Raw genomic sequence first — 27,417 nt, forward strand, 5'->3', positions numbered from 1 at the left:
AGACACAAGCATGCTCATTTATCTGTCTTCAATGGTAAACAAACTATATATGTGTGTGCCTATGGATATATTCAATGGATCCAAAATTTGGTTATCGCACTTTATCTTAGTTTTTGTTTAAATTTATGTTCTTAATTTGATAGAAATATCTTCTTATCTAATCTTAAATATGGTTTTGGATTCTCTCTCTATATGCATATGTATTTATTATACATGTCTATACATGTTTACGTATGTATTGGTGTAGATCTTTCAAGTGATCTATCTATACCAACGTCTTGCATAAAAATGGATTTTGTTTAGATAAATTTGTTCAGATTTTTCATGGATCTACGACATAATCAACCAACACAAATAAAATTACAGTACACATATATAGAAGGAAAAGAATTGAAGGAAAGATTGGTAATGTAACATATATACATATATATAATGTACATACAGCTAGCTTCTCCTCTTAAATACACATATAACATTTTTTGTTTTTGGTTGAATGAGATTTGCTTTTAGGACACGCATGCAAACATATATAGTTTTGTCCGTATACATGTTTGATTTTATCTAACATTTTTTTTTTAATTTTTCTATTTTTCTTGGTTTGATAGTGATACTTGATTATTATTATAATCTAAAATTCAGATTTTTTTTTTCACGGAAATCATGGTCCATTATTGTCCTTTTGTATTTTTCTAAACAAAAAAAAATCATATTTTATTATATATTATATATGTCTATGTCATTTTAGATACATATAAAAATGCATGTATCTGATCAGATTCAATTATTCATTATTAATAGAAATAGAAAATCACGGACAATAATATTAAATAAATTAAAAAGGAACATAAGTCAATAACAAATGCTATATAAGATGACAATTAAATATATTTTTCTATTTTGATAATCTAAATTTAATTCAATCATTAATATTTTAGAGTAAAAGTTTGAATATATCTACCTAATATAAGAAGCATATCATTAATACGGTCTTTTAATTTTAATAATATGTAATTATTATATGTATGTTCAAAATGATAATTTAAAGTGACAATCAATATGATTTATAGAAGGATATAACACAAATCCATGACTTATCACACACTTCATTATCTCAATGCTTTTCACATAAGATGAAACGTCTGTGTACTAGGCTGCCGTGTCCACGCATGTTCCATGTTTTGTATATCTGAATGTATATTTAATCTTAAGTTTGTGCTGAAACTTAAAATTAGGTATCATTATTAATTATGAATTTTGATTTCTTTTGCAATTATAAACATTATATCGTAAACCAATACATTCAAGCATACCCACATGCATATACATATATAAGACATTATGCATCTAACTTCATTAGATTTCATATTTATACATAAGATATAATTTTATTAAGAAAATATTTCAATTCTTTTTTTTTTTCTATTTGTATTATTAGATTGATCAAACTTAACATTTTTTTTGTTCTTCACTCTTTCAGTGACCACTATTGAATCAGGAGTTGTCGCTGCGAACTTAATTTTAGAACAACCAGATCGTTTCAAGCTTGTTATGACATCCATAAAATTACGTGATATGGATATTATTATATTCTTAAAAATAGTAAGAAGATGAGGGATTGTTACAGTTTGTATGTTGCTTCACAATTTTATAACTCATTTTAATTTTTGAATGTTCTTTATCTATTTTTATTATCATGCAGTGATGGGATCAGAGATTGAAATGGACATTACCCTTAAAGCATTGCAGGATGGTGTATGCTTCTGTTTGGAGAAATCCATTTCACCAGAGAATGTTAGAGACGTATGAAAACACGGAATAAAGAAAAATAGATCAAATGAAATCGGATCAATTAAAGAAGGAGAGAATGGTAATGGAGTTGGGGAAAATCAGGCTAAGATGAACCCTCAAAGTATTCCAGTGTCAAACCGAAAGGAACCAAATGCTGGACCTGGAAATGGACAATCAAAAGTGAGAAAGACAAAATCTGCTTTTGAGAATACTAGCGTTAATGCGGCTTGGGAAGATGGTGAGGAGGACAAGGGCGGGAACTATGCTAAGAAACAACGTATGGTTTGGAACCATGACCTGGAATTAGAGTTTACAGCTGTTGTCAGTGCTTTAATGGACAAAGGTGATTTCCCACTACCTATAAAAAGTTATTACTTTAATTTTAATGTATATATATATATATATATATATGTCCATATAATTATATCCTTTGGTTTCTACGTGCAGAAACTCGTCCAAAGTCAGCACTAAGTTTCATAGATGTTCCAGAGTTGACTCAGCCCCAAGTTGCTAGTCATAAATAGGTTTCAAACTGTGACCATTTTTTTAAAAATCCAAGTAACTATTATGTGCTCTAGAAATATAATAAATTTGCAATTAAGAACCTATTTAACAAATTTATTAAAAATTATTTTTACAATCAAACGAATAAAATATAAAATAATTTTGACAACAATTAAAGTTAAAATTTGTTTTTAATAATTTTTAAATCAAAAGTTAGAATGAATAATTTTTATAGAATAACTTTAATTTTTATTAAAAATATATATTTAAAACTTTAAAAGTCAATTTTTGAAAATACAAAATTTTTGTTTTTTAAGGTGACAATATTTTTTACAACTATTTCTATCAAACATAAATTAATTTTTGACTGAAAAAACTTTTAATTAATAATTATTTTAACAATATTTCTAAATTCACAACACAAACTACATTTTATTCAAATGTTAATTGAAAATATGAAAATAAGATTAACTATCTAGTATTTCTTTGCTTTTATATTGTATGTGGTAAGGTTCGTATACATATTAATTATTAATCTTTACTAGCCAACGATGAATTTAATTAAATACTGATGTAATTAATATACGATTTGATACAATTTATGGAGATTTGATTCTAAATTTTAAATTAAATTTCATAAATATACATATTAATTATTATCTCACTGAACAATTTTTAAAACGATGCTTCAAGGGTGCAAGTTGGATCATCATATGAGGTATAGAATAACAATTCATTCTTGCAGATTGGAGACTCATTAAACAATGTTCAAAACAATGCTTCAAGGGTGCATGTTGGATCATCACATGAGGTACAGAATAACAATTCCTTGTTGCAGATTGGAACCTCATCGAACAATATTCAAAACAATGCTTCAAGGGTGCAAGTTGGATCATCACATGAGGTACAGAATAACAATTCCTTGTTGCAGATTGGAACCTCATCGAACAATATTCAAAACAATGCTTCAAGGGTGCAAGTTGGATCATCGTGTGAGGTACACAATAACAATTATTTGTTGCAGATTGGATCCTCATTGAACAATGTTCAAAACAATGCTTCAAGGGTGCAAGTTGGATCATCATATGGGCTACAGAATAACAATCTACTTCTGCAGCCTGGATCGTCATTAAACTGGCTGCAGAATAATTTGTCGATGTTTCATCCTAGACCCTCATTTAATTTCCAGAATAACAATGCAGCTTTGCAATGCAAGTCCTCACTAGACGTGCAGGATGATAAAGTGTCGTCGATATATAGACCACAACCCGAAGGGCTGCAGGAGACTCTTTTGGTGCTGCAACAGGGATCATCATCATCATCACATGGTTTGCGGAAAAACATTTCAAACCTGCAGCTTGGAATCCTATCAGTTAGTTACCTTCCTCCCCCTATTAGTCAAAGCCAAAACCATGGTGTAATGGATTACCAGAGCTTGCAGAACTTTCTTGACAACGAAGAGGCAGAAACTGCTGGTAATGGCAATGACCCAAAACCAGAGGAGGTTGAACAATTATGTCAATGGCTTGCAAAGGTTTTGGCTGGGGATGAGGAGTGATGCTGGTAACTGAAATTCTCTTCAGTACACAGCAAACTCTCTTATTTGATCAACTAATGGAATGATGTTTATACAGTAAACTGTACTAAAATTTTCATATGCAGTAGTAATATGTTTTTCCCTAACACTTTACAAGTACTTTGTTTTGCTGCAGATAAGTAGAAGAAAAGATTCGTTTTTATCCAGGAACGAATTTTATCTTGATCATCCCCTTTGACCAAATTGATTACTACCCCGTTCCCTCCACCTTTACCAATATTCTCTGCACGCTCATTTAATATTCGCTGCATGTACTTATTACTAGCCTGCACTGATCACAATGCAGAAGCTTCTTTCACATAGATGAACATTCCTTTATACTGGCCAACAGGGACATTAATGAAATGAATCTGGCTGTCAATATATGCAATTCTTTCTGCATCTTGAATTAATTCCTACTTAATCCAGTTCTCAGTTTTCTGAAGCTTAGCACTATTTGAAATTGCATCAGCTCGTAACTAAGATTCTTAGGATTTAAGCCAAACACCCGATGGAGACAAGACAATAAAGAGTTTCTCTTGTCCTCTTTCGAGGCCAACTTAATAGACTTCATAATAATTTCTAGAGAACAAATATTAGTAATCAATAGGTCACCCATGAGAGATTCGAATATGGCAAAGTGAGGATAGATAAGCACCTCTATAGAAGGGCAGGAAGACTCATGATGTAGGAAGAGACTTCATGAATTTATTCACTGCAAGTGCATAAGAAAGCTGCTTGATTATAATTAAAACATACTCAATTATAACATTTCGTTTAAATCGTAAGAGAAAACAAATACAATCAAAAATTGAAAAATTAAAAATAATAATATTAAAAGGGGAGAGTTAAATTTAGTGTCAAGACATAAACACGTATGGTCAAAGTAATTTATTAGTAAACAACTATAATCAATAATATGTCGAAGTTTTAATTGCTGCCAGTATATGATTTTCTTTTCTTATCAAAATAAATTCATATATTTCTGCGGCACTATACCTTATTCGTACATCACGTAAAGTGTTTAATTTGTTTTTTTTTTTTTCTAAATATAAGAGATGTATGTAAATATCTTTTGAAATGGACAGTTACAGTGGTTGGAAATAAATCAAATGGTTAATAATGATATAAATATATGAAATGAAATAGAGAAATTTACCATTTCTTCATATAAATTATGCAAATAGCTAAGTTATTCACATTCATAGAAAATATATTAGTTTTACTAACTGAAAATTCAATCATCACAACTTCTATTATTTTATTATTTTAAAATTGAGTAAAAGCAACTACTTAATTTATAAAAAACAAGTTTTGTTTATAAAAAATTCCAACCATGTTGACTTATTAAAAAATAAAAATCAAAGTCTCACATTGAACTAGCTGAATTTGGAACATATTTATAAGTATTAGATATAGATAGACATATATATATATATATAATTTGGTTTTCTGCATCATTTTATGCTCTTATCTAGTTTTTAAGATAAAAAAGATAAAAAAGAAGAGGAAATGATGATATTTGAACGTGGTTTGCTTGTTCTATCTCAATACGTCCAGGAGAGCTCATATGAAACTCTATTAAAAAATATAGAATCTAAACCAGATAACTTTACACATAATCGACATAAAAAATGAGTAGAAAACAAATATAACAAACTATACATGTCATCTACAAATACAACAAACTGTACACGTCATTAATAATCTTGCAGACAACTCAAGTCAATATGATGATTTATAAAGTGCTTTCCATGGACTCCATGCTACCCACTGTGACTTTAGTATCTGCTCTTCAGTACTCAATTTGCTCTCAATCTTCATGGCTTCAAGTGACCCCACTTTATAAGTACATTATAACTTGCTTAGACGAAATTTAATTTAATTATAACAGCTTATTAATATATTAATGAATTAAGCCATAGGTCATATTAATCAAAATTACGGTTTGACTATTATCAACCTATAATACACTTATAAATTGACGAGTTATATGTTATCATTGGGGTTTTAACTAGTAAACTTCAAGTAGAGCGCAAAAATCTTAATCACAAGATGACCGTATGAATGGTAACTAATTTTGATGTATTTAATAAAAACAAAAATACAAAAAATTAATTAGGCATAAATAATTTTCTACTTAAACTACTCCTTTAAGTGAACTTGTAAAACTGAAGAAAAAATAGTATATAACTAAAAAAATGAACATGATACATAAATGTTTACCAAATTTAAATTGGAATGACCTTTTGGTAATCTTGTAGGTTTATTTCTTGCGTTACTATAATCAAATGAGATAGACATTACCGATCTTTTATTCGTAAAATCTAATGATTAATACTTTTATCTATGGAATCTAACAATTAGTAATCTCACATGGGGAATGTGCAAATCAATTATTGGATTTTTAAACATAACTCCACACAAAAATAATGAAACCCTCGTCTTTTTACTTTTCACTAGGATTTTCAACGAATGGCTCTAAAGTTGTCACATTGCCGCATATGCCACATGTCGATTATGCAACCCCATTCCTTCATTCATTACTTTATAAACCCAAAACTAGTCTTTTTCTTAACTCTATCTCTATATTTCTCTCTGTCTCTCTCTCTATATATATATATCGCGGTAGGTTTCAAACTTTCAGAGCTTGTGTTTCGTCTTCTTTGTTTATCTTCATCAATTTGTTCTTTTTTATCTTTATCTCCACCCTAAAATTCACCATTTATGTTTTTTCCCTAGTTTTCAATTCACACTATCAAGCGTCAACTTGACTTGGGCTTTACTGAATTCTTCTCTCATCAATGCTTGGATACTACAAGTACAACAGTAAACTCACGTTTATATGTGTGTGTCTATGGATATATATATATATATATTAAATTAATCCAAATTTTGGTTAATGCGCTTTATCTTAGCTTTGGTTTAAATTTGAGTTTTTAATTTGACGAAAATATCTTCTTATCTAACTCTAGATATGGTTTTGAATTCTCTCTGTATATGTATATGTATATGTATTTATTATATGCGTATGTGCATGTTTGCATATGTATTGATATAGATCTTGCAAGTTATCTATCTATGCCAATGTCTAGCATAAAAATGGATATTTTTGGGGTAAATTTGTTCAGATTTTCCATGGATTTATGACATAACCAAACAACACAAATAAAATTACAGTGCACATACATATAAGAAAAAGAATTGACGGAAATGTTGGTAATGTAACATATATACATGTATACATATATATAATGTATATACAGCTAGCTTCTCCTCTTAAGTACATATCTAACGTTTTTCATTTTTGGTTAAATGAGAATTGCTTTTAGGACATGCATGCGAACATATAGAGCTTTGTCCGTATACATGTTTGATTTTATCTAACATTTTCTCTTTAATTTTTCTATTTTTCTTGGTTTGATAGTTGTACTTGATTATTATTATAATAAAAAATTCAGATTTTTTTCACGTAAATAATTATTCTTTATTGTCTTTTCGTATTTTTTTAAACAAAGAAAAAATAAAAAATTCATATTATATATATATATATGTCTATATGTCATTTTAGATATATATAAAAATACAAGTATCTCGTCAGATTCAATTATTCATTATTATTAGAAATAGAAAATCAAAGATAATAATGTTAAATAAATTAAAAGGAAACATAATCCGATAACAAATGCTATATAAGATGACAATTAAATATATGTTGTCTATTTTAATAATCTAAATTTAATTCAATCATTAATATTTCAAAGTAATAGTTCGAATATATCTAGTTAATATAAGAAGTATAGCATTAATATGGTTTTCTAACTTTAATAATATGTAATTTGTAACACCCCAAATTATTATTATTACTATTAGTATTATTTTATTTTGATTTTTTGTAATTTTTATATAAATATATGAATTTTTTATATGGTTTTAATTTAGTTTAATTTAATTAAATAGAAAAATAATAATAATAATAATAATAAAAAGGGGTAAAATTATTTTAGGGATTTAATTGAAAGTAATTTTGATAAAAATGGGTGAAAATTTAGGTTATTGGGATATTTTTGAAAGAAAATTTGAAAACCGGGGGTCAAAATGTAATTTAAAAAAATTGCACCACGTCAGCTGCCCGGTCAGCAGCCCTGGCGAATCAGAATGCGCCGCGTGGCAGAGACGCTGACGCGAGAGGCCATGAGGGCAATCCGCGTGCGCGCAATCGAACGGCTGAGATTTGTTCCCGCGTGCACGGACGGCCCAGATCAAAAGCGCGCACGGACGGCTCAGATTGAATCGCGCACGAACAGCCCAGATTGCATCGCGATGAACAGCCCATATTTATTTTTTTTTTAATCGCGATCGGACGGCCGAGATTAAATCGCGATGGATGACTCAGATTAAAAGCGGAAGGTTATAAATAATCTCATCCACACCCAAACCCTAACCCTAGCCGCCAGAGCCCTCGCCGGAGAAGACAGCCCAGCCGCTGGGGAGCCGACCACTGCCACCCGCCGCCGCACCGGAGCACTTTCCGGCCGCCAAACGAGGTAAAAATTCTCCCCTTGGCTCAGAATTCGATTCTAAACACACCTGTAGCCAAATCGAAGCCAAAACAACGGCCAATTGGCGAGAAAACGCTGTCGAAGCCTAGCGGCGCTGCCGCAAGTTTTCTTGATTTTTGCCTCCGATGAGGCCCTCCCTGATTCCCGTTCGACGTAATTTTTACACTATTGTGACCACCATTCCTTCTTCTACAGGTTGATCGGAGTAAAACACCAAATCGCGACTCGAGTCGGAGGAGCCACCGCACCGGAGAGCCCCGCCGCTGGTAAGTTTCAGTTTTCGATATTTTTTCGGCCCACTGAGGGCCCTAGGGGTGTTTTTTCACAAGAACCAATGCAAGTTTGGCCGAATTTGGCTGAAAACGGCAAAAAATGGCCAACCCGAGGGAGATCGCCGCCGCTTTCTGGAACACGGCGGAGCCGTCGTGCATGAATTCCAAAATTGGCCGAATAGGCCTTGGGTCTGATTTTTAAGTTATTTGGGACATGTGTAGGTACCATAAGCGCGTTTCAGTTCCCGGAAAAAAATTCAGGGAACCTAGGGACTGCCCATAGGCGCAGTGAAAATTCGATTTTTGGCTTCGAATTAGGTAAGGACCCCTCACCCTATTTCCTATCACGAAATTAAAATCTATTAAATGATAAAACTATATTTGTACAAATTAAATAGATATACATAATTATTACGGTTGCTAATGGAGCCCGAACCAGACATTTCTCTATCAGTTCCTGTTTGATTTATTTCACAGTCTAAATGCAGTATGGTATGTGATTTATTTATTTTATGGTTTCGAATGCATGAATCACTGTTTACTTCATTATGGCTTGATTTTGTGAATCCGATGATATACTTGCCTTGTTGGATGCTCGTTACTTGTTTAAGTATTCATGTTTATGTGAGAAACGGAAAACTAAGAAAAAATTAGAAAAGGTATGTGAATTGATAAATGGATAAGTTGACAGTCTCACTAGATATCCTGGGAGATGGTAGACGGACCGGGTCCATAGGGAACCCTACTAGGAACGTTGTCTCATACCGGATGGGGTATGGAGACTTTAAATATTTTGGTGCTCATACCGGACAGGGTATGGAGACGGCCCTGAAAATTAAGTTTGTCAAGGGAATGGTTCACGGGTAGCGGGGACCCCTATGGATCCCCACAGATACTAGTAGACTAATAAAAAGGGGGCAACTGTTGTTTGATGATTGAAATATAAAAGTATGACATGTACTATGTTACAGATTATGTATAAACTTATAATATCTATGATGTTATTGTTTCCATAGATCATTTTATTTTTATAAATCCCACTGAGGTAAGTGGACGGTAAATGATTTGATTATTGATAAATAAATTTACTTGAAACTTGTGCTTCATTGGTTGTTTTTTGTTTTCTACCAACCTTTACTTCTATGATAGTGATATAGTGTGATATCTTTGTTGGGCTAGTGTAGTTCATTCCTTACTTAACCATTTCATATCAGGAGGACTTGGTTTCCGAGTCCGATCTACAAGAAGGCGGCGAGTAGATACCTAGATATTTATTAGTTTCTTTTATAATTTTCCATTTCCAGTATTTTCCTTTAGAGGACTTATTTTCGGTATTGTTAGTATGTTTAAGTTATTGTGTAAGAGATATTAACCAGAACCCTTTATTTCGCTTCTGCACTTATATTCTTTATATACATTTTCTTTTTTAAATTTTCAGGGTCGTTATAGTTGGTATCAGAGCCACGTTCCTCGGACTCGTCCCTTACACAATGATACTTAGAGAAACACTAAACTAATGAATCATTGTTAAACCCTTCCTTGTGAAATGCAGGTGCAGAGAGATGAGAAGAGGAATACCCCCACTAAACTGAGTAGCTCAGGATGGTTCGTTTCAGGAGGACATTGACAGAATATTTGAGATGCTGGAGAGGCTCATTGCTTCCCAGCAGGGTCGAGAGGAGAGAAGGGAACTACCCGACCCTCCCCCACTGCCACAAGTTGAGCCACCACTGCAGCAAGAGAATCCCGAGCCACCCCGGTACGAGTCTGCTCCTCCACAGTACCACCCTGTGCCACCACCGCAATATAATCCGGTGCCCCAACTGCAATACTTCCCGACACCGCCACAATATAATCCGGTGCCCCCACCATACCAGCAAGTACCACCGCAAGGTCCCCCAGTTTATCCTCAGCCTGGCCCAGTTCCTCTTCCGCGGGATCCAACTCCTTTCATGATTAACCCAGGCTACGTAGAGAGGTACAGGAGACTGAACCCATCCACTTTTGCAAGGGAATGCTCTTTTGAAGATGCCCAATACTGGTTGGCGGAGACAGAGAAGGCTTTCAAGACCTTAGGAATGGCTCCCGAGCAGAGGGTCACTCTTGCTACCTACATGCTAGTGGGAGAAGCAGATTGCTGATGGGAACTCAAGCAGACCACCATGCCTGTTCTAATCACTTGGGAACAGTTCTTAGCAGCCTTCCATGCAGAGTACCTTCTAGAGCACATCCGACACCTGAAGGAGATGGAGTTTGTCCAGTTGGTCTAAGAGAACATGACGGTATCAGAATATGCCTGTAAGTTCCTAGAGTTGGGCCGATACTCCCCTGAGACGTTGATGGATGAGGGCAGGAAGGCTAGGAGGTTCTAGTGGGGCTTCCGCCCAGAGATCAAGTAACATCTATTTGTACTGGAGCTCAAGACATACTCAGCCATCCTGGCCAAGGCATAGTTGGTTGAGAGGAGCCTCCACACCCTCCCTCAGCCAGTAGGGAACCACCGACCCTCAGCTCCACTCCGCAAACCAGCACCTACTGCGCTTGTCCAACTGAACAAGAGGTCCAGACCGGTGATCCAGGCTCCTTCTCAGGCTCCAGTGACAGGACGTGGTAAGATCTGTCAGCATTGCGATAGAGATCATGGGGACCGACCATGTTACCGCCTCAACAACACTTGTCGCATATGTGGTAGTGCCCAACACTATGCGAGAGAGTACCCAAGGAACCAGAATCAGGGAAGACCTCCTATCTAGGGTAGGGTTTACAACCTCACCCAGCAGGATGCCGATACCGACCTGGACGTAGTACAGAGTATGTACACTATCTGTAACAATTTTGCTCATATTTTATTTGACACTGGTGTATCGCATTCATTTGTTTCACCTGTTTTTGCATCTAAATTTAATGTATTACCTAATAAACTTGATTCGATGTTAATTGTATCTACTGCTGTGAGTGCAACATTACTAGGAGAAGTTGTCTACAAGGCTTGTGCCGTGGAGATAGCAAATAGGAAACTGACTGTAAACCTGATAGAATTAGAGACAGGGGATTTTGGTATAATTTTAGGGATGAATTGGCTAGCGGCATATCACACCACCATAGATTGTTTTAGCAAAAAGGTTGTATTCAATCCTCCTAATAGGGAGCCATTTAAAATTAATAAAATTATTTAGTACTTATTACTTGATGGCAAATTTTCTTACTTGTCGAGTGCCTTAACCTTGCTATTTTTCTCTAACTAGGTAAACACAAGAAAAAGAATTGTATTCAAGAGATTCCGGTAGTCCGAGACTTTCCAGATGTATTTTCGGATGAGCTACTCGGACTACCAGTAGACAGGAAAGTCGAGTTCACCATATACCTACAGCCTGGTACCCAACCTATTTCGGTTGCTCCTTACTGCATGAGCCGCGTTGAGATGGAGGAGTTGAGGAAACAGATCACTGAATTGCAAGAAAGTGGTTTTATCAGACACAGTGTGTCCCCTTGGGGTGACAGAGTCACTTTTGTCATGAAGGGTGATGGACGTTGAGGCTATATATTGATTACAGAGGATTGAACAGGGTCACAATCAAGAAAAAATATTCCCTTCCCAGAATTGATGATCTCTTTGATCAGTTGCAGAGTGCGCAGGTCTTCTCTAAAATAGACCTGCGATTAGGTTACCATCAGGTAAAAATAAGAACAGAAGACATCCCCAAGACGGCCTTTCAAACTAGGTATGGAAACTATGAGTTCCTGGTCATGCCATTTGGGCTAACCAACGCCCCAGCTATCTTCATGGATCTGATGAACAGGGTCTTCAGAGAATTCCTAGATCAATTTGTTATCGTGTTCATCGATGAAATCCTGGTCCACTCAAAAAGCAGAGAAGAACATGCTCACCATCTAGCCCAGGTTTTGCAGATTCTCAGAAATAAGAAGCTGTACGTAAAGTTGAGTAAGTGTGGATTCTGGCTTTAGCAGACCGCCTTCCTAGGACACATTATATCAAAGGATGGAGTATCAATGAATCTTGAAAAGGTTAAAGCGGTGCTCAACTGGGAGAAATTGACATCAGTCAAAGAAATTCGTAGCTTTCTGGGAATGACAGGCTATTACCGCAGGTTCGTTGAAGGATTTTCTAGCCTAGCGGCTCCCCTAACCCAACTCACAAAGAAGAATGTCAAGTTTGAGTGGAATGAGAACTGTGAATGAAGTTTTTCAGAACTAAAGAAGCGGCTGACTACTGCACCTGTGCTGGCCTTACCGAGTGGATCGGGGGGATATATGGTTTACAGTGATGCGTCCTATCTAGGCCTGGGTTGTGTCCTAATGCAGTATGGGAAGGTCATAGCTTATGGGTCCAGACAGTTAAAGAGCCATAAAAGAAATCATCTCACCCATGACTTAGAGCTTGCCGCAATCATATACGCCTTAAAGACCTAGCACCATTATTTATATGGAGAGACCTTTCATATCTATACCGATCACAAGAGTTTGAAATAATATTCACTCAGAAAGACCTCAACATGCATTAGAGAAGGTGGATAGAACTTCTTAAAGATTATGATTGTGATATCATGTACCACCCGGTAAGGGCAACGTGGTAGCCGATGCACTCAATAGGAAAAATGCATGTATCTTAGCCCATTTGACAGTCTTAGAATACAGGCAAATTTGGGCTACACAACAGGTTCGACTTCAGGACTTGAGGAGAGCCACATGTTTGAGCCATTTAAGCATCCAGCCTGAGTTAATTCAGAGAATAAAGAAAACTCAGTCAGCTGATCCCGCCCTAGTAGCCCTCAGGAACAATGCAGGACAGGGAGTTAGTTCAGAATTCCGAATCTCTGCCGATGGGTTACTCCGATTTCAGAACAGGGTGTGTGTTCCGAATGACAGTTGATTGAAGAGAGACATTATGACTAAGGCTTATAGCTCAAGGTTTGCCATGCATCCCGGAAGCACCAAAATGTACCAAAGCATGTGACCCCGATTTTGGTGGAATGGGATGAAAAGGGAACTTAAAATTAGGTACCGTCATTAATTATGAGTTTTGATATTTCTTTTGCAATTATAAACATCATATCATAAACCAATACATTCAAGCATACCCACATGTATATACCCCACATGTATACACATATATAAAACATTATGCATCTAAATTCATTACATTCCTGTAGGTGATAGAGTTTACAATGTGGAAACATGTTCAACCAGCTGGTTGTGGAAAAACCTACCCAACCTAGCCCTGCAATTAGCAAGCCACAACCTTCTTATTGTTCCATGTGAAAGGTTTACTATTATATCCTAAGTCCATCAAACCCAGATAGCTTATTGCTTCACAAACTAAATGGGAATTGCCTTTCTGAGTCCATGTAGGTATATTGCATTCATAATCTAATGTTAAAGTCACCCATAAAAAGTCAAGTTGGACTGTATTTCCCAATTGAAGCAATTTAGCAATGATGGTTTTCTTATGGCAGCCAGTTGGTGGGCGATAAATTCCTATAATTCCCAGTTAGGCTTCCCAGCTTCATCGAAGGTCTAAACATACAGACTATTGCCAACAGCAAAAACAAATTCCAAACTTATCTCATTGCTCCAAGCAATACAAAGTTCTCCTTTATGACCCAGCAGATCTTGAGTTACAAAATTTGGATAATGAAGCTTCTTCAAAATGTTTTCCACTCTTTCCTTCTGCACCTTTATTTCTGAAAGAAAAAAAGAAAAGAGAGTTATACTTATTTACAAGAGCCTTTAAACCAAGAACTGCAGAGGATCAGCCTAATCCTCTATAGTTTATGGCAAGAGAATTCATGGCACCAGAGGAGTTATTTGGGGTGCCTCCATTGCCTCTTTTGGATTTTTAGGAGAAACTGGTTGTCGTTCTACTTCTATTCCCCTGGCCCTACCAAGTAGTCTTGTTTTTTGCTTGAGAGAGATTCTTTGAGAAGGCTCTATTGAAAAGGCTTAAGTAGATAGGCTAGCATGCTCAATTAAAGACAAATAAGCAAATCTGGTGGAAATGTAATCCACGGCCCCAATATTTTCTTCATAATTTCCTGAGCTTCATAATTATTGTTGGGCTAGCTGCTGTACTAACTTGGTTCTGGCTTTAGTGTGCTTCAGTGCTTAAATGTTCAGTGGGGTCCTTAGATTTTTCCTGTTCAGAATTAGTGGGATTTTTTGGATAGGTTGACAAGAGGATCTCCACTATTAAATGCTAATGGATCTAGATCCAGATTGTCTCCTTTGACCACATCTATTATTGCCTCGCTCCCTCCACCTTTATTAATATTTTCTTCATGCTTATTTAATACTCGCTACGTGTACTTATCACTAGCCTGCACCGATCATAATACAAAATCTTCTTTTGCATAAATGAACATTCTTTTGTACTGAGCAACGGGAACACTAATGAAATCAATCTGACTGTCAATATCTGCAATTTTCTCAGCATCTTAATTCTTACTTAATCTGGTTCTCATTTTTCCAAGGGTCAGCACTATTTGAAACTGCATCAGCTTGTAACTAAGGTCCGTAAGATTTAAGCCAAAGGCCCGATGGAGATTGGACAATAGAGGGTTTCTCTTGTCTACTATCTTTCCTTTCATGATCAAGCATCCACATAGGTAATGGGAGTAATTCATATTGAAATTGAACCCAATGCTGGGAGTTGTGAGGTTTGATAAAAAGGGACCAGGAGATAGGGGTTTGGATATGTCGATTGACATTTTTAACACATATATAGTTAACCCATGTACCCTCTTTTCCTAAAAAGTTGACATCCATTACTGGCCCTATTTTCATGGCTATTGCTAGTGCATTCAGTATGTTAAACAGACCCAGTAGTAGGCTTGATATGCAAACACAAAAGCTGGTTTCATTGAACTTTATTTCTTCTAAAGATAGATCAGGGTTATAATCTTTTAAAATAATAAGTGCTCTTTTTATATTCCATGCACCATGGCTACAAATCCTCTTTTTATCTGTCTCTTGCTCAAAGAAGCAATGAAAGAATTCCTTCCCAGCGGCCTGAAGGAAACACCTTTGTGTGTCTTCCAAATGCTACTTAACACCTATTGTATGGTTTTAAAAGGAAAAAATTTAGTAAGAAGGATCTTCCCTATCATTGATAGCTCCTAGATGTTATTGTTGACTTGCTTTAATAGCAACAAAGGTTCATCATTGTTTAACTGAGTTGTTTTAGTGGCTAGAAGCTCCAGCTGTTCATTTAAATGTAACATTATAATTTTTTAATCCAACATTATTCAACTGCTCCAGACAATTTACTCCGAGCCGTAGAGCCACAATTAGAAGTTCTATCCTTGTCCTCTTTTGAACCAGGTTAAACGACTTCATAATGATTTCTAGATAACAAATATTAGTAATCAATAGATTACCTATAAGAGATTCACAGAGGGCAAAGTGAGGATAGACAAACACCTTTTTAGAAGGGGAAGAAGACTCATGATGTAGGAAGAGACTTCATAAAGAGAAGAGAGAACCTTTAGTGAGAGGATTCAAAGAAAACCATGTGAATGCCATTGTTAGATGCAAAGTTTGAGGACTATAGATTATGAAAATCACTTCAACCATCATATTCAAGATTTTTATTTGACATTGAATTAAATGAGAATACAGTCATAATTTAACAAAACTCTCGTAGACTTGAGACTTTCATTTTAATGGAAATACCCACATATCATGAATTGATTCTTCTAAAAAAGAATATAATATCTAGATCTAGGAAAAAAAAAAGATAGGAGATATTCATATGTAACTGCGTATTATTTCAAAAGGATCTGTTACATTGACATAAGATGCTAAAAAGGATTATCTAATATTTTTTCCTAATTCACAAGCAAAACAAGAAGAAATTTTTTAAAGAGATCCTAGAGGAAGAGATGTTGGTAGCATCTTGATTTTTGCTAGAGTTGAGAAGCCATAACAGTATGGTTCCATAAATTTTACAAAAAAGACAATATAAAGTAAGTAGAGCTAACATAAAAACTTCATAGAACTAGATTGAGTGAGTTCGGATTGAAAGAAATGTATTACTTAGGTAATTACATTGAAGGAGTGGAGTTCGAACTATTGGATCCTTAACATAAAATCATATGAAGTAAGCTCAATGTAGCAATTATTATCCTATGTGAAGTTCTAATAGAAACTAAATTTGCCTTCATAGAAGGAATAAAGAAAAAGAATGTTACTTAAATAAAAGGCCTTAGAGAATGAGGAGATGGGAAAAAGCCATGAGTAGACCCATCACCTAACATGAGTTTCCAAGAACCATGATAAGGAAAAGGAGAAAGAAGACTTGATTTTGCACTCATAAGAGACATAATATTTGTTTGAGGAAAGCATAAGTTGTCTAGTTGATCATGAAGATTAAATGGTGAAAGAGTGTTGGTTGTTGTCTATTGAAGGAGATAACCTAGATGCTATGCAGCAAGAGAGCAAAGAACACCTTTGAGCAATATGATGAAATTGAAGACAAAGTTGGCTTTGGAAAGATGAAAGGACCATTGAAGTAATAGGTGCAGGACCAAGCAAATCCCTCGAGTATTGAGATATTTATTGTTGGTTATACTTTTTACTGCTAACTTTACCATGTGTTCATAGAATTAACAGTAATGTCATCCATTTTTTTTGTTGTAGAACTCATATTTGAGACAGATAGTCAAGAATGTGCTTGATCATGACAAAGTTCAATCTCTTGTGATACCTAATGTCTTTGTCTAAAGTTTATGACAACCCAAGAGTGAGATAAATTGAGTTTTTATAAAATTCTAAAGTCTTAGAAGTATTTTCTATATTTTTCCTTTTAATAGCTAATCGGCCTAAGACGTAAGTGTATTATTGTATAAAAATCTTTGCCAATTAATCCATGGAATATGTTCTAAAGATAGTTGTAGAAGGTTTTTTGTAAATCAAATATGACATTTAAAAGAGTAGAAATCATGTTATTTAAGAGTTCATGATTTTTTTGCGGGATGATCTTATAGACAACACTTACTCTAAAAAGCCATCTATTTTAAATCTGTATAATCTTTTATTTAATTTGAGAAAATTATATTTTCTATCAAATATAATTTTAATAGAAGTTGTAAGACCGACGTAAATAATGATATGATTTTGTTAAAATTATAATTTTTTGACATAGTAAATATTAATAAATATAGTTTGACTTTCAAGACTGTGTTATTGTTGAAGTTATATAAGATAGAGCACATGTTCAATTACATTTAACATTAAGGTATCATATCATTTCCATGTATTTTGAGAGGTATTATGCTAAATTGCCTTTCATGACACTGAAACTATTTAAAGCAATATTCTGTGTGTTTAGAAAAATGATTCGTAGAATCTTATTTGCTGAGACATTGAAAATAGTTTTAAAAAAATTTTAAAAACATATTTTAATTTTAAGATATAGATAAGGAAATTTTAAAGCCAATTTTTCTTTCAAAAAATAAATTTTTAAGAAAAACACATAATTTAGATGCATTTTTATGAGTTAAAAATCGAATGGAATTCTCTTTAACCGTTAACAATGAGATACCTAATTTATATAGAAGATGAACAGATCATGTAGGAGATTTGCACCCGATCTTCAATGTGTTTCTTTTCTCTTTGATGCACTTGCTAGCTTAAAGACTTAATTGGCATTATTAGAACAAAATAAGTTTGTCATTCATCAAAATCGATAGTACTATGCATTTTGTTCATCATTCTCTCCAGTTTTTGGTGCATGACAAAACCTTATTTTTTTGAAGGTGTATATTATGTAAGAAGCACTTTATATAATTTCAAGAAATCTCTCCCTTACTGAGTCTCCTTCTTAGTAAATGCTTCTTATTATTTCTCTTTTAAAGTGCAAGTAACCGACATTTTATCCATCATCTGTATAAGTATCTCAAAAAAAGCTTCAAGGCAATTTTTTTAGCAAGGAGATACTACATAGATATTAAGCAACCAATGTATCATTACCTTTTCTGTAATACTTTACCAATATTTCTTACCAGAGCAAGAGTTCTTCTTTAATACTTTCCCCCACTTTCTTTGTTGAAATCAAAGGATAAATAGTAACATGGAGAGGTATAAGAAATGTATGTGATAGCCTGGATTAGCTGCAGTACTTAGGGGAGTTGTGGAGTTGAGTTTATCGAGAGTGTCTGTACTTTCTTTTATTTTCTCTCTCTAAAATTCTCTCGACCATCTCCGCTTAGGTCGACCTCTCTAGCCGACCAACATCCAACCTTTTGCGGATTCTCTCTAATAATATTTCTGTCATGTGAAACCGAGCTAGGCGATTTTAACAAGAAAGTCAAGTATGAGTAGATTTGGAAGAAGGTTTCTTGCTATAGAGAACAAATCCTTTGACTTGGTATGTGAAGGGAGAAGAGCGGATAACTGAGAACGGACAAGGGTTTCAACTATCGATTTGTTTAGATAAAGAGGAGTATGAATGGTTTCTTGATGCTCTTAATGAGTTCTTATGGAGAAGGAAGCCGAGAATATGGGCAAAACATCTAGTGTAGAGAAACTATGAGATATGGTTCTCGTTCGGGAAGAATAGAAGAGGAGAATAGTTAACAATGCATTGGGGTAGTCAGACGAAGGGGATATTCTTTCCTAGTGGGTTTCAGGGGAATGGTTGGTAGCAATCGCTGGTGGCTAGTTTTGAGCTTGCAAATAGGCCAGTGAAAAACCCTAAATCTGCGGAAGGGAGTAGTAAGGTTAACTTGAATCGACACTTGGAGAAAGTGAATCAACAGAAGAAACTATGGATGATTTCTTTTCCATGTCCGCACTGTAATGGTCCGATTAATGCTTCAATAGTGGGAGGAAATCCTTGATCATATGAGGCGGCGCTGGAAGGCCCTGAAAGGAACGTGAAGCGGGTACGGTTGAGGCAAACCAGAGGCAAAACGAATCGGGCTGGTCCGATAAACCTGAACCATTCGGGTACTCGATTTCCGAATGAGGCAAAAACGCAAATAATACCTGTCGTTTTGGTCTAGAAAGGGTTTTATCTATGAGAGATACGGGCCAGACCCAAAACAAAAGAAATGGGCTGGGTAAGCCGAATTGGTATAATTGGAAAGAAAAAGAGAAATGGGTTGCCAACCCAGAAATAGAAGAGGGCCCTCCAAACTCTGGGTCGGGTTTTGGCTCAAACCCAACCCGGGGCGAATGCTCGGGTACAAAAGTAGTGGTCTTGCATGATGCTGAAGTAATTGGAAAAAGAGAGGAAGAAAGAAAAGGGGAGGAGGGGAAATTAGGGTTTACGATTTCGAAAATGGAAAAGCCAGAGACGGAGGGTGAAGATGTAGAAGAGTCAAAGAGACAAAGCGAAGAGGAGGATGAGGAGCTGTGCTCAGTTTACTTTACGATGGAAGACTTTGATAATGTAAGTAAAAGGCAGATAGAAGCTGAGAGCGAAGATGAAAGAATGTCAAATCTAGCGATGGTTATGGTAGAAGAGGATGCTCAGGCGATAACCACCGATTATAATCCTAAAATTGTAAGAAATCATTCAGTTGAGTTTGGAGGGTGTAAAAATCACAACGAGAGAAGTAGAATACTGCTCACAGTGGGTCACTAATAATGTTTAGAAATTCAGCAAACAGATGGGAGTTTCGCTGGAAGGTACGGAACATCTAACTTTCCTTTTCTTTTCTTTTCTAAAATAGAAAAAAGAAAAATTTCAAAGAAGTCAGGCGTGGCTAATCGGGAAAAGAAGAAACAGACTAGTGGAACACCGAGGGAGCTAAAAAGACTTGAGTCTTCGATTAATTATGAGAGTAGAAGCAAGGGAAGTAAAGGAGTGGGTGGGGTTAAGATACTCCGTCAATGATAGGGAAAATCATTTCATGGAATGTCCGGGGCGTAAATGGTAGGGGTAAAAGATTAATAATCCGTGAATGCCTTAGCAAGTGGAAACCAACGGTAGTGTGTTTGCAAGAATCGATAATGGAGGAATGTGATATTGGGGTAATTAACAGTTTGTGGAGCTTGAAGGACAAGGGATGGCCCTACATCCCAACAAAAGGTGCTGCGGGGGGTATGATTTTGATGCGGATAGATGATCAGGTGCAGTGTGTGGATGTCACTAAGGGAGAATGCACAATATCCTGTATCTTTAGAAATTGTAAGGGGGAATTTAGTTGGATGTTCACTGGAGTCTACTGCAAAGAAAACAGAGAGGAAAAAGTCAGTCTTCAGAATGAATTGTTGGAATGTAGATCTAATTAGGGAAGCAATTGGATAATTGGAGGGGATTTCAACATGATATTGAGGAGAGAAGAGAGAAGTGGCAGCTCATTCTCAACTAAGGAAGCAAATGATTTAAGGAGATAATGGATAGGATTGGTGTTGTTAATCTTCCATTATCAATGAGCAGTGGACTAGATTCAACCAAAAGAGCAAATCCAGAATTGATAGGTTTCTCATTTCTGCAAATATGATGGTTGAACTCGTGGGTGTTAGTCACAAAACATTGCCTTGACCTATATCAAACCACTACCCTATTTGCATTGAAGCTGATGGAATTAAGTGGGGTCCTATCCTATTCCCCCTGGACAAAAAATGGTTTGGGAAGGAAAATTCTAGGGCGTTGGTGGAAAAAACTTGGCAGAATACTACGATGGAAGGTTATGCTAATTACAGATTCGCTCATAAATTAAAAGTATTGAAAATGAAATCAAGGCTTGGTCCAAAGAGGTCATGGGCGAGGAGAAAACAGAACTTGGAACTATTTTGAATAATATTAGTGACTTGGATATGAGAGGAGATTTGGTGGGGTTAAATGATGAGGAGAGAGGGAGGAAAGACAATTTGAAGCTTAAGCTGGCCGCTTTTTTGAAGGATGAGGAAATTGTATGGAGGCAGTGTTCCAAAGAAAAATGGTTGGCGGAAGGGGATAGAAATACTAAGTATTTCCATGGACTTGCCTCCCATCGATGCAAAATTAATTATATTGAAGAGGTGAGGTTTGAAGAAAAAAAGTTAAGGGTAATACAGAATTAAGGGAGACTGCCAGATGCCATTTTTCTAAGCTGTACACGGAAAACTTTGTTGTCTGCCCCAAATTAGATGGTTTCCCCTTTAATAAAATTTTTGAAATGAGTAGACAGTGGTTAGAAGCAGATTTTTCAGAGGAGGAGGTGTTTGATGGACTGAAATCTTGTAATGGGAATAAGGCTCTTGGACCCGACGGATTCAATATGAAGTTCCTTCAATTTTTCTAGTATTTGCTAAAAAATAATATAATGTGTATATTTAAGGAATTGCACTCTTCGGGCAGGTTTATGAAGTCTTTAAACACTACTTTCATTCTTATTACAAAAAAGAATGGGGTTAAGGAAATCACAAACTATAGACCAATAAGTCTGGTGGAATGCATATACAAATTAATTGCAAAGGTGCTGGTTAGAAGATTATCAAAGGTGCTGGGTGAGATTATTGGGGAATGCTAACATGCATTTGTGGAAGGAAGACAGATTTTAGATGCTGTGATGGCGGCAAATGAAACTGTTGATGACCTTTTAACCAACAAGAGAGAAGATTTAGCGTGCAAATTGGATATGGAAAAAGCATACAATCATGTAAACTGGACTTTTGTGGACTACATGCTCAATAAAATGGGTTTCTGGTCAAAATGGAGAAAGTGGATGAAATCATGTATTACAACAGCTTTCTTTGCAGTTTTAATCAATGGTGACCCTTCGAAAATTTTTACTGCCTCAAGAGGATTGAGACAAGAGGATCCTCTTTCTCCCATCATTTTCATAATTGTGATGGAATCTTTTAATGGGCTACTGGTTAAAGCAAATGAACACTTGTTGTTGAGGGGTGTCTCGATTGATAGGGGTGATAACAGCATGGTGGTGACTCATTTGTTTTTTGCTGATCATACTTTAATTTTTTGTAAACCTGATCTGAGAAATCTCCTACACTTGAGGTGCATCTTTCTATGTTTTCAAGCAGTTTCAGGACTCAAAATAAACCTCAACAAATCTGAATTAGCCAGAATTGGAGGCAGAAGTGATGCTGGTCCTTTTACTAGAATTTTGGGCTGCAAAGAAGTAAAATTTCTTTTTAAATATCTTGGAGTTCCGTTTGGGACAAAATATAAGGACCTTACTACTTGGGAACTGATCATTAATAAGTTTGAAAATAGTCTTATGGTTGGAAAAAAGGTTTTTTTTTCAAGAGGTGGTAGATAGACTCTCATCAAGGGCTCGTTGACCCATTTACCAATCTATTAGTTATCTACAAGAACTATAGCGGTGAATGTGGCAAAAAGGTTGGAAAGTATTCGATGCAAGTTTTTGTGGGATGATGGTTTGGAGGAACGCAAATACCATTTAATCAATTGGGGATGATATCAAATTACCACTTGATTTTGAGGGCTTGGGGGGTGCGTTCTATGGTTAAATTGAATTAGGCTCTTCAAGGAAAATGGCTATGGAGATGTTGGTGGGAAGAAAATCGACTATGGAAAAGGATTATTGAATCTAGATGGGGTGAGTACTTGCACAGCAATAGTGGTGGCCGAATTAAAATTCATCACAGGTGTGGTCTGTGGAGGAAAATATTAATGATGAGGAAACCCTTCCAGCAGTGTATAAAAAGGAAAATTGGTAGAGGCAACATAATTAATTTTTGGGAGTTGATAATGGGTGTCTTAGGAGCAGATTCCTGGGAATTTATAATATTGTCCAGTCTATTAAGATGACAGTTGAGGAGGCTTATAGAGTCATAAATGGAAATATTGTCTGGTGTATTAATGTAAAGCGGAGTTTAAATAATTGGGAGATTGAAGAATTTGAAGACCTACTGAAGTGTCTTGATGCACAGCAAATTTCTAACAGGGCTGATCAGGTTGTTTGGAATTTGGAAAAGGATGGAAAATTTTCTTTTTCTTCTTATTACACATATTGAAATGACAAGGGAGTTGAGAACAGATTGGAATTTCGAGCAAAGCTTGTGTAGAAGACAAAAATTCCACCCAGAATTGCTTCTTTTGCATGGGAGGCGTGCTGGGAAAGAATTCTAACTCTAGACAGATTGAAAAACATGGACAGGATCATTGTTAATGGTTGCTATTGCTGTCTAAAGGCGAGGAGAAGTGTAACCACCTACTTTTATGGTGTCTTACTACTTATAAATTATGGTGTAAAATTTATGGTTTATTAGGGATTAATTTATCTCAGATTCGATCAGGAAGGAGATTTGGGCTTGGGATGGTTTTTATGGAAAAAGAAATATAAAAAATATTATTTTTTTTAATTGTTTTTTGGGTCATTTGAAAATAGAGAAATAGGAGAGTTTTTACTAATGTTGAGAGTAGCACTAATAGACTAATAAATAGGTGAATATATTTATTTGGGTCGATTATGCTAAGTTATGATATCATTAATGATGTGAATTTTGGGGATGTTATTGACGTATTAACTTCTATGTAAGTGCTTTTGTACGCGGGTGGTACCCCATTTCTTTGGTACCATGTTAATACATACTTTACACTGTTTATATAAAAAAAAGAAATGTATGTGATAATCAAATAACTTAAGAGAACAGATTTAAGTATTGACAAACGCATTTTTCAGAAGTATGCTTCTTTCATATAGCAAACTGACTACATAACAATCAGCAGATAAAATGCACAAGCAGTTTCCAAAAAATTTTAGAAACCATATTGGTCCATGCTAATTCGAAAAAAAAAGTTGATCACAAGATCATTTCATCATAGAGACCCTTACCAAATTTTAAATTCTACATATATGCGCTCAAGTTTTGGTTGAGGGTCTTCATCTTAGCGAGCAGCTCGTCATTTTTTTCAATAATTTCTCTTGAGTAGGGATTCAAGCTTAGATATGGAAGAGATTGGGGGGCTACGAAGGTGATAGAGGTTTTTCACCAAGTGCTTGATGTGAGGTGTCAGGAGTCTAAGTGCCTGTTGTGGTTATTGTATCTTGTATAGGCTGACGATGGCTTCATAGTCTTAAGAGTTCAGTGATCAGAAGTGTTTTTTTTTAAAATATAGTGATCGTAAGTGTGATTTGTTGGAATATCAAGAACTTCTTTTTTACCTAGAGTTTTTACATTCAGGTGCAAGGTGGTAATGAGCGAGATGAAGGACTCGTAGGGTAAGAGGGTTGGTTCAGTATTTATGTCCATCATCCTTTCCAAAAATGATGTAGGGTAGGTTAATAGATTTTTCAGCCACCAAGTGCCACATTATCAAGGTTCTTATAATGGATGCTCATGTGGTAACACCATAACACGACAAAATATTTGTCCTAATTATGTGATGCAGGATTTAAAGATCTTGGGGAAAGTCCTAGGATGTAGGCTTCTTAGTTCAAAAATGTCTAGGTTCCCAATTGAAAGCTTGAAGGCCTCTAAGTATTCAAAATCAAAAATATTGGTTGGTATGCTAAAATGGCTCCCCTACATGGAATTAAAATAAAGAAAACAAGAATAAAGCTATATTATATACAAATATCAAATCAAAAAAAGAATTCAAATAGATAATATAGAAGATTCAAAAGGCCTATAACGATCAACACAAAATAAAAATGAATGAGCTTACTTGATGTTTTGGCATTTAACTAAAAAAAAAAATTTTTGAATTTTTATTCTTTAGATAAATATTGAAGGGGAGAATTAAGAAGTTTCGAACTTTCTATTACATATTCGTTTAAATTAGTATTGGAGTATTTTTATTTGTATTGTTCGAGATAAAATTCTCATATACGATTCTTGAAGGAGTACTCTTGGTTTACCTATCTCAATAAAGTTTATGATTGGTTCGAAGAAATTTCTACTAGGGCGGTGCTATCCAAGAACAATTAGCCGATCTAGATTTGCAAATCATTATAGATTAACATCTACTAAGCCGATTTTTCAACTGTTAGGTTTACGGATGCATTAATTATTATAGTTTGAATGTGTCAAGAGGTATCAATACTGGGTGTTAATGAATAAGTAATCCTACTCTTTTTGTTTCAATAAGTCATTTAGGAGAAAACTAGGGATGTCAGGTAAGAGATTTTAATTGGTCTATGAAGTGAAATAGAGGAGGTTATAAATTCATTCTGATATCTGGACTTACTATTAGAGGATTTAAAATCCATGTCTTCGGCATGATCAGAGGCTTGTACAGGCAATCTTTTCTGTGTCTGCTCATTAGAGGGTTTGGAAGGAGAGGGCTCCACGTTAACAGGGGCTGTTGGAATTTTGAATAAGAGGAATCATCTCCTTATTTTGTGGCGTTTGTGTTAATGGAGGAGCACGACATGAGAAGCCTGTGTGGGCCATCGACTTTGATGTAGGAGGAGGCTGAGATTTGGTTTTGGCGATCGAGGCTGTGGTTTTAATTGTTGGGAAAGAGGTTCTGGATTTGTAGTGGGTGAACCCGAGGTTGAACTAGAGGAAAATGGAAGACTCAGGTGCTAGCGCTTCTTAAGACTTCTTTCTCTTTTGATCAGATATCTCTTTTCGGTGTCCTATGATGATGGAGTAAGAGTAGGATGAAGGAGGTGGTGGAAGAGGTAGGAGACATGAAGGATCGCAAGAGGGTGAGTTAAGAAGGAAGAGTAATGAGTCTGTTGAGACAGGTAGAGGATGGAGGGCTTTTAAATTTTAAAATTTAACGTTTTGAGATTTTAAATTAATCACAAAACTGGAGCTCCACTTAGAGGATTATTTTACATGTTAAACTTGTAGCCCGAGAGTTCTATATTGCCTAATGTAATTGTAATGATTGATCATCTCAGCACATTACACATTCCAATAGTTAACTTATACATCTCCTGCTATCACACCATAAGTACCAAGCTAATGCTGCAGATTTCAGCAAAGCAGTTCAGATGCTATTTGAATAATCACATCAAATGGCATACATGCAAACAACACATCACATAATTTGATGCGGTTCTATGAATCACATGATTAAGCATAAACATAGTTTCAGCTCAAGACCCTGAATGATTCAAGTGATCATATGATTTAGCACGTCACTCATCTGGGTGAAACATCTCTAATTCTCCTCTAATAATGGATAATTTTATCAGCATGTAAAGGTTTTATAAAAATATTGAAGTTCCGCATGGATAAATTCAAGTTTTACATCTCCTTTCTCACTGTTCTATGCTTCCTTCATCCTGGAGCCTAACACCATTGATGATCTTCCTTGATTTTTTAACTTCCTACAAATGCATCTGCTCTCAGCTCTTCTCATATTTAATCCTTCTCTTTTTTTGGCCATGACAGAATATCAGGGTTCCTAAGGAGAGGAAGGTGAATAAAGCTTGGATAAATGGTCTCTTTTCACCCAAGACTATTGTGGTGGGCTGAATAGTAGGCCATCAATGAGATTTTTGTTTACTAGGGTTGAAAAATAAAAATTTTCGTTTGAAGAGCTTTAAACGTACAAAAGAGAGAGTAGATGTTTATACTAATCTATATATATATATAAAAGAGGTGTGAAGGGCCTTAAACGTACAAAAGAGAGAGATTAGATGTTTATACTGGAAGACTCAGTGGCCTAATCTATTAGTTCTTTTCAGAAAAGGTTTCTTTGTACTTTATTTTTTTTCCCCCCCACTAAAACTAGAAACTTCCAGTGACAAAATTACAGTAAGTAAATCATTGTCTTTTGAATTCTTTTAGTAAATATTTGTTCTCATTTTTTAATAGTTTGGAA

The 27,417-nt window shown here is 35.3% G+C and overlaps 1 protein-coding gene across 1 annotated transcript; it reads left to right on the forward strand.

The window, feature by feature from the left end:
- Nucleotides 1-18,629: 18,629 nt before the first annotated feature.
- Nucleotides 18,630-27,387, forward strand: LOC110816378 (uncharacterized). The gene is made up of 2 exons (XM_088219697.1): nucleotides 18,630-20,351; nucleotides 26,985-27,387. Exon 1 carries the CDS (start codon nucleotides 19,738-19,740, stop codon nucleotides 20,305-20,307), a length of 570 nt encoding a protein of 189 aa, XP_088075823.1. The 5' UTR covers nucleotides 18,630-19,737; the 3' UTR covers nucleotides 20,308-20,351; nucleotides 26,985-27,387.
- The last annotated feature ends 30 nt before the right edge of the window (nucleotides 27,388-27,417 follow it).

This window comes from Carica papaya, chromosome 1 (genome assembly GCF_054855325.1).
Source record: "Carica papaya isolate Zhongbai chromosome 1, ASM5485532v1, whole genome shotgun sequence".
Classification (NCBI taxonomy): domain Eukaryota; kingdom Viridiplantae; phylum Streptophyta; class Magnoliopsida; order Brassicales; family Caricaceae; genus Carica; species Carica papaya.

Excerpts from the sequence above, each read along its gene's own strand:
- LOC110816378 (XM_088219697.1), top strand. The coding sequence starts at position 19,738 with ATGAGAGATACGGGCCAGACCCAAAACAAAAGAAATGGGCTGGGTAAG.